At 40.1% G+C, this 8,730-nt stretch overlaps 1 protein-coding gene across 1 annotated transcript in view; it reads right to left on the reverse strand.

Annotated features, from left to right (window-relative positions):
- GLP2R (glucagon like peptide 2 receptor) overlaps positions 1–8,458 on the reverse strand; it is a 124,280-nt gene extending 115,822 nt beyond the window's left edge. Inside the window, exons 1-2 of the mRNA XM_077834032.1 lie at positions 8,354–8,458; positions 138–231 (exon numbers count right to left, since the gene is read on the reverse strand). Coding sequence (XP_077690158.1) covers positions 138–231; positions 8,354–8,458 — 199 coding nt within the window. The remainder of the gene's footprint in view (positions 1–137; positions 232–8,353) is intronic.
- Positions 8,459–8,730: the final 272 nt, after the last annotated feature.

The raw sequence follows: 8,730 nt of genomic DNA on the forward strand, positions 1-8,730 counted from the left end.
TAGTAGGCCTTTCTGGCCTTAAATCTTGAAATATATGAATAAAAACATACCTCTGCAATATGGTTCAATAAATTTCTATTTACCCCTTTAGTATGGTTATTTTGAAATGTTACCCCATTTTTAGTCAGGTTTCTTACCAGTTTCTACTGCAGATTCTTGTAACTTTTTCAAACAATCTTTTTTATACTTAAGCCACTTCGTCGTCGTTTTCTGCAGCAGAGAGCCTAAGACCTGCACATACAGAAAATATTGTAAATGAAGAAACTGAGTTTGAACTTTGTATTTTTCTAGGTGGGATAGTTTTCTGCTACTTTAACAGTTGAAATAAGTAATATAAAAAATTCAAGAGTTGTCACTTTTTCTCTGGCCAAGCGATATGTTTTACACTCCTATGTTCTCCCCCATGCCACACATTTTTGTCAAACTTCCAACTGGACACTGAATATATCACCTCGACAGAGCCATGCTGTCCAAGTTGTGTGCTATGACTCATAAATCCTGAAACATTTTCAAGCCGTTAACAATTGGATTATACGCAGAGGTTGATTAATCGTTGTTGAATATTTATGTTTTCACTGGATTATTTGATTGATATGACTGGAAATAATTCATGGGACTGTTTGTTTATTAGTGTATTTTACAGATTGTCAAGGATGCCCGGAGCATTGGCTGAGAGCTCTTTCATTGCAGTTTAATATAATTGTGAAGAAATAAATAAGTAATACCATTTTGTTAACGTCACCTTTAAAGAGGTAAATCCCTTCCCAGCATATCCCTCCCAGACTCCAGACACTAATCCTTGTTTCAGCAGACCTCCCCGGCAACCCCTCAGTATCCCTGTTTCAAGTAAGGCAATTGAAAAACTAGCAAAGACTCATCTCCATTTTCATAGATTCCAAGGCCAGAAAGGAGCATTGTGATAATCTAGTCTGACTTCCTGTATAACACAGGACATAACATAACATAAGAATGGTCATACTGGGTCAGAACAATAGCCCATTGAGCCCAATATCCTGTCTTCTGACATTGGCAGATTCCAGATGTTTCAGAGGGAATGAACCGAACAGGGCAATTATCAAGTGATCCATCCCCTGTCATCGAGTCCCAGTTTCTGGCAGGTGGAGGTTTAGGAACACCCAGATGATAGGTTGCATCCCTGACCATCTTGGCTAAGAGACATTGATGGACCTATCCTCCATTAACTTATCTCATTCTTTTTTGAACCCAGTTAGTTATACTTTTGGCCTTCACAACTTCCCCTGGAGATGGTTTCCATAGGTCAGCTGTGCATTGTGTGGAGAAATACTTCTTTTTATTTGTTGCAAATTTATTGCCCATTAATTTAATTGGTGACTCCTGGTTCTTGTGTTATATGAAGGCATACTCCTTATTCACTGTCTCCACACCATTCCTGATTTTATAGACCTCTACCATATCTCCCCTGAATTATCTCTCTTCTAAGATGAACAGTCTCAGTCTTTTTAATATTTCCTTATATGGAAGATGTTCCACACCCCTAATATTTTTGTTGCTCTTTTCCCCACCTTTTCTAACTCTGATATCTTTTTTCAGATGGGGAGACCAGAACTGTATGCATTATTCAACGTGTGGGGGTACAATGGATTTATATAGCGGCATTATATTTATTGTCTTATTACCTCTCTCCATTGTGAAAATGGACCATTTATTCCTACCCTTTGTTTCCTATATTCCAGCCACTCACTGATTCATGAGAGGGCCTTCCCTCTTATCCCAGGACTATTTACTTTGCTTAAGAGCCTTTGGTGTGGGACCTTGTCAAAGGCTTTATATATTCACTGGATCACCCTTGTCCACATGATTGGATTTGGAACAGCTGCCCCTGGTGTGGAAAGGACTTTCCCTGCTGTGTTCCTTTCCTGTGCACACCTTTTCTTGGCCAGAGCTGCCTGCAGAGCAGACTCCATCTTGGCCACAAGGGCACTAAAGTTACATATCAAAAACAAGTGGAGAGTTTAAGATGACGAGTTGATCCAACAAATGGGTGGAGCAAAAGTAACAAGGCTGCAACTGCTTTTCCAATGCCCCTATTCCTGGAAGGAACTCCCTGTAAAAATCCACAAAACCATCCTCCTTCAAACCCACCTCTGCAGAGATGCCTGCAAGATACCTGATAACAGTTAGGCATTTTGTGAATGTTCTGGATGGGGGCCTGAAGGCCTTGGGTCCAGGTACGTGGCTGCAGTGCATGTTCATAGTGCAGGGTTCTCATCTGGCAGCCAGGCAGCCTGCTCTCATAGCTCGTGGTTATCTGTGGTGTGCTGTGCCAGTTAGGCCCACGATGCCATGTTTTTATCATAGAGCCGTGCTCTTGCTTGTGCAGAGCTTGGGTCTCTGTTACAAGCTGCAATACTTGGACTCAAAGCTGGGGAGCTCCTCCTGGGAGCAGTCAACCTGTACAGGTATTTCCAGTACCCTCCAGGGCATGCTGGGCAAGGAGTGGCCTTCACTGTGAGCTAGGCTGGCCAAGGCAAACTGTCAGCATCCTGTGAAGTGCAGTTGGGACCAAGGGTTGGAGTCAGGTTATATCTGAGGCTGAGTAGTGAAGGAGCTTATCATCAAGTTCTAGGCTGGGGTTAATATCAAGGATCAGAGTTTGATAAAGGTTTCAAGGTCTGAGTCAAGAAACAAGGTCCAAGTCAAGCTGAGGTCTAAACCAGGAGTTCAAGAGCAGGAATGGCCATGACAGCTACAGAAAATCCACACTGTTGCCTGGACAGTTCCCAGAATGACCCTTGTGTTTATATAGGGCGGGGAGCCAATCAGGAGCCATAGGGCTGCTGCCTGTCAGACCCCTTGAGGCAGGACTTCCTGTGGTCTGTGTCAGCAGTGGGGCAAGGGGAGAGGAGTGTGAGCTGGTTACAGCTGCTGGTGGGTGGCAGCATGGAGGTGTTTGTTGCCTAGCTGCTCTGCAGGCCTGGGTTTAAGGGCACTCTGTGCCTTACACCATTAAAACACAAACTATCAAAATATACAAAGTCAATATCCTTAAGTCAAACTCTCTAAGTTCTCAAGCAGCATTTTGCTTACTTAGCCTATCTGTAAATTTAGATTATTACTGATGGAAATATTTTTTCATTGGTTTGTGTGCGTACAGTAAAATCAACTTTTACTGACATTTACTGATAAAAATCTAATTCTTCCAAACCTACTCCTAATCCATGGGTCAAGGCTGCTGATAAATCTAATATCGGCATGGATGCTTGATCTTTATTTATCCACTGCCAGGAGAAGATCATCAGTCATTGTAATAAGACCAGTCTCTATGCCAAGCCCTGGTAGGTATCCTGCCAGAGGCCAGGAAACCAGAGGCATCCAGAAACTCCAAGGACACTTGCCATGACCTTTCTTACAATCATAACCAAGAACAAACAATTTGATGCTGGTCAGTTATTGTCCAGCTCGTCATCATCAAGAGATGGTTTCTGGAAGGGAGGCTGAACATAAGCTTCCTTTAAAGCAGCAGTCCTTACAGTGAAGAGGCACCTTTCAGTTTTCCAAGGAAAATCCATTTCCATTTGGCTGAGTTGAATGCTTCTGAAAAATTGCCATTTGCACATATACAATGTATGTTGTCTGGGTTGCGAACAGTTTTGGTGAAATGCCAAAAGCTGATAGGCTGCACTGCACACATGTCTGGTCTTCAGTGTGCTGTAGACTCCACTCCTGGCTGACGGCTAAGTGCTCCTCAGGGAAACCCAGGATTTATAATCCTGATCAGAAGGTCCCATCCGCTCAGCAACGCCTAAATACCTTTAAAAATCTGGGCCAAAGTAACTGAGATCCAGAAGATTGTGTGAGTCCACACAAGTAGCCTCCTGGGGACATATCTGTATCTTATCCATTAGATTCAGAGCATGCTAGAACAACATAGCAGATCTATTGACTGTCTGTAATGTTTGTAAAACAGGAATAATAGTTGTTAAAACCTATCTCTTAAATGGGGCTTCTCATTCATACCCACCTTTGCAAAGTTTCTGTGTGATTTTCAGTTCTTCAGTGTGTGCTGAGGGTAATAGCGTTGTTGAATGGAAAGGAGTGTGTCAGAAAGAGTTGGTGGTGTCATAATGGCAGTGAGTTAATGCTTAGAAAATGGTTTTGTTCTGGGTGTGAATATTGCCTTAAGATATCCTTGCTTTTTAGTGTTTCTTTCTCAGGAAATACCCATCAGCAACCATAACTCTCAATTAAGTAAGTTTTTTTAATGTGAATTTCCTAATCCCCCAGAATTAGTGTATGCAAATAAGATTTTTAATGAGCCAGGACTGGAGACTGGTTGAAGGTTTTGAGAGAGGGTCTAAAAGAAAAGTGGAGGTGCAGTGCTGAGCAAATAATGCTTTGACCAGTGCTCCAGCTTCCTCTGTCTTGTGCTAAAAGCCTGCCAGCATGAAAACTTTCAGTGCTAGACAGAGGGGATTTGAGCTTTCTTTTCTGGGAGCATAAAGTTTGAAATAGCTCAGAGAGGACTGTTTCCCCAGCTCCTTGTTTTCCCCAGCACTGCTCCCAGGCCAGCTTCAGGCTCATGACTGTGAGCTGCCCATACTTTAAATCCCCTGGAGTGGAAAGACTAATTATTCTTCACATGATGGACTTGCAAGATAAGGAGAGAATATTTATAAGAGCCATGAGAAAGGAATGTTTGTTTCCAGGACAAAAAACATCTTGGCTTTTCCCTGATGTGGGCCCCAAAATGCAGGCGACCAGGAGAGATTCTTGGGACATCCACTGGTCAGTGAACTTCATCTTAAGAGGCAAGTAAATGGAGATGACGCATTCGTAGAAAAAGCGGCTCCATTTAATTGACACAAGTTTGGTTTACAATAAACAAACACGGGTAAATGACCAAGGAAATACAGGGAAAGCTCTCAGAACTGCTACCTGGATCCTCTCTAGTCCCAGCTGTCACTGCACATGCTGAGAAAGAGGTTCTGGACAGCACCCACCACAGAAGGGGCAGGACGTTTAAAGGTACAAGGACACAGATTCATCACATTTTCTGCTTCGGTTGCAAGCTTTCATATATAGAGAAATTGAAACAGCAGTAGCTGGTAACTGTTGACAGCATAAACTTCTGTGAGACACATGACTTAGTGCTGCATGACATTCTGATTAAAAGAGTAGCACTATACAAAATCAGTGCAGCATATACTAAATATATTAAACAGCCTCCTAAGCTATAGATCTCAAAAGGTAATTGTAAATCTGGAGTCATCATCCAATGAGGGTTTTTTTAGTTGAGTTCCCTCGGGATCTGCGCTTGACCTAATGCTAGCCAATATCTTTATCAATGATTTGGAAGAAAACATAAAATCATTAGTGGTGAAGTTTGCAGAGGACACAACTTGTGGTGGAGTGGTCCATAATGATAAGCACAAGTCAGCTACAAAGAGCAATGTGAAAGCTGGGTTCATTTGAACAATAGTCATTTTAATACTCCCAGGAGCCAGGAATGCAGGTTACACCTCTGGGACAGCAATGACTCAGAAAAGAATTTAGGTATCATGGGGTAAACCAACTGAATACAAGTTCCCAATGCCATGCTCTGGTTAAGGGGGCTAATGAAATTCATGGATGTATTATCAGGGGAATATCAAGTAGGGAGGTGGTATTGTTGCTGTATATGGCATTAGTGATACTATTACTGGACAATTATTTTGAGTAAATAATACTGACAAATTGGAAAGGATTGAGAGAAGCACTACAAGAAAGATTTGAGGTTTGGGAAACCCACCTAAAAGTGAGGGACTGAGAAAGCTTATCCAAGAAAGGGTTGTCACAGTTCAGAGCAACTGCACCTATATTCCCGCTCTGTGGTCCAGCAAGGGCACCAACTCAAGACTCCCGGCTCCTCAGCCATCATCTCTTTTGGGCGGAGATCCCCATCTCACTCCCTCCTGATCAGGGTACTTCCAGACTGCACAGCTCACTGTCTATACTGTGACCTCCCCAGCAATGCCGGCCTGCTTTACTTTTCTCTTCAGAGATGGTACACAGTGTAATTGTCACAGTTAAACTACCACGCAGCTCTTTCTAAGCAAGCACATTTATTCTTAATGAGAACAAGATCTTTCATTAGTAACTCAGTTACTCCATTATACAGTTTGTCTTTGAACTGTCCTCATGTAATAGGGGATGAGCAGATAAAAGGTCCCCTCCTCTAGGTGCAACTTCCAAAACTGAGTCTGTAGGTCCGAGTTTACAATCTCCTTCTCCCAAGTACTTCCTAAGAATTCCACTTCACACATATTGTCCCAAAAGATCAGTCGTGTCTGCTACATTATTCAACATCGTCTTTTGAAGCTCAAAATACATCTCAGAGATTAATTGTGTCTTCCTCCTAAAGAAGTTCCAGACAATCCCACAATAATGCATAAACATTTGCATTTTTCAAACAAACTCCTAAAATACTTAAACCTAATTCAGTACGGTTTAACTTAATTCAATAAGGTTTGTTCAGGATATTTCAGGAGGTTGCCATATCTGTTACAAAAGTGAGAGTGACTTGATCACAGTCCGTAAGTACCAACATGGGGAGAACATTTCTGCTAGTAGCGGGCTCTTTAATCTAATAGACAAAATCAGAACAAGATCCTGTGTCTGGAAGCTGAAGCTAGATAAATTCAGGCTAGAGATAGGGCACAAATTTTTAACAGTGAGCATAATTAACCTTTTGAACAACTTAATTGGGACCTGGTGGATTCTTCATCACTTGGAATCTTTACATCAAGACTGGATGTCTCTTTTTAAAAGATATGGTCTAGCTCAACTAGAAATTATAGCATTGATGTGGGAATCACTGGGTAGATTTTCCATCCCATGTTACGCAGAAGGTCAGATCATAATGATCTCTTCTGACATTAAAATCTATGGGTGAAAGCCTGGCCCCATTGAAGTCAATGGGAGTTTTGCCACTGACCTCAGAGGGGTCAAAATTTCGCCCTGTGAATCTTGTTAAAATGAAGGTGAAATAAAGTAATACAAATTTATTTGGAATATGCTACTTAATGCTGGAATATTCTTTATTTGGAATATGCTGAGAAATTGTTGGCCAGTCAGACTGAATGATCACAGGCTGTAAACAACAAAAAAGTACTACATAGGCTCCGAAAAAGCTCTAAAAGTTTAAATAGTTACTAATATTTGTAACCATTCCCTTAATCTACCTGTCTATCAGGGGGACATGGATGTGAAAAATTACAATTTCTTCTTCCTCACCAAGACATGCTTCAAGTTTATTACAGTATTATAAATGAATCAAAGCTGATGTTATTACTGAGAATATGGATGGAAAATATAACAGGGATGAAATCCTGGCCTCATTGAAGTTAATGAGTTTTACTTTTGACTTCCCCGGGCCCAGGATTTCACCCCATGTGTCCTCATGATTTGATATGTCTTAGAAAGTACAGTGATGATTCAGTTTTAAGTGAATCTCTGTGAAATCATTTGCGTGGTTAGAATTCTCTGAGTGCAATATGATTTTGTTCATTCAAAAATTCAAAGCCTTGGTGATACTCATTGACTTTGTATTATTTATTCATACAAATTTTAGAAGCAAAAGTAAAACAAAACTCCATGAAATGTATTCAACAAGATATGCTTCCCTCAGTAAATCTTTCAGTTATATTCAGATAGGAGAAAATTTAACTTTCTTTTTACTCACAGGAATCTTAAATCTGTGTTTTAATCTCAGTCAGAACAGAATGAAATTTACCATTATACTTTATGAAACTGTTAAAAAAAAATCTGCCTAGCTCACTACAGATATAGCCTTTTTTAAAAAAAATAAAAATTTCCTTGAAGTGAATTTTATGGCAACCCGTTGAGAAGAAATGTTTCAAACTCTTCTATATTCTACATATGTCAATAATCTATGGTAAAAATTAAAATGTGATCTTATTAAAATCTTTCACTGTATTTAAAGAAAATGTAGTGTTTTGCAAAAGAAGCTAATGTAAATACTGTATGTATTTTTGCTGCCTTTTGTAAACAGACTACAGTTTTAAAATTGATACTCAGATTTGGTAGTTAACACAATGTCTGTTAATATTAAAACAGCCTTTATAAAGGAAATTCAAAAACAATATATTCAATATAAAAACCAGCATTAAAATAGGAAAACATTAATATATGACCTGGATAAGAGCAGTAAATTGGGAAATAACATGCTAGGGCTTATAAATCAATAGCACTCTTTTTGCATTTTGAAATGCTTAACAAATTGCTAAACAAGTACCATTTATGCATATTAAAATGCTAGGTGAAAGGACTGTCTAGGTTTTAAAATCAATCATTGATCATTAAACTTTCTTACCTGTTTTACCACAAACAGTGTCATAACAATAGAAACAGCTCCAGGAGATGCTCTGGAAGAGAACCACATGTTGGAGCAGAGACCAGACTGTGTGAAGATACCCATAACGGCAGACTTGGTTCAAGAGTTATGTGCTGTGCTCTTGCTGTACGATAGAGCCAATTCCCCACCTTGTTCCGTGAAAAGTTTACTGTCTGCACTTCTAAAATTACAGACAATTTCACAACTGTGACTATTTCCTGGGTCTGAATTTAATCAAGCCAACAAATCTGTTGAACCAGTTTTGAGACTCTGACTTCCTTTTGTTTCTCTGTGTAAAGGCAAAGGGAATTTACTCTAAACTTCACAAGCTTGTCTGCTTTCTGTTGTTTGTCAGC

This window comes from Eretmochelys imbricata, chromosome 14 (assembly GCF_965152235.1).
Source record: "Eretmochelys imbricata isolate rEreImb1 chromosome 14, rEreImb1.hap1, whole genome shotgun sequence".
NCBI lineage: Eukaryota > Metazoa > Chordata > Testudines > Cheloniidae > Eretmochelys > Eretmochelys imbricata.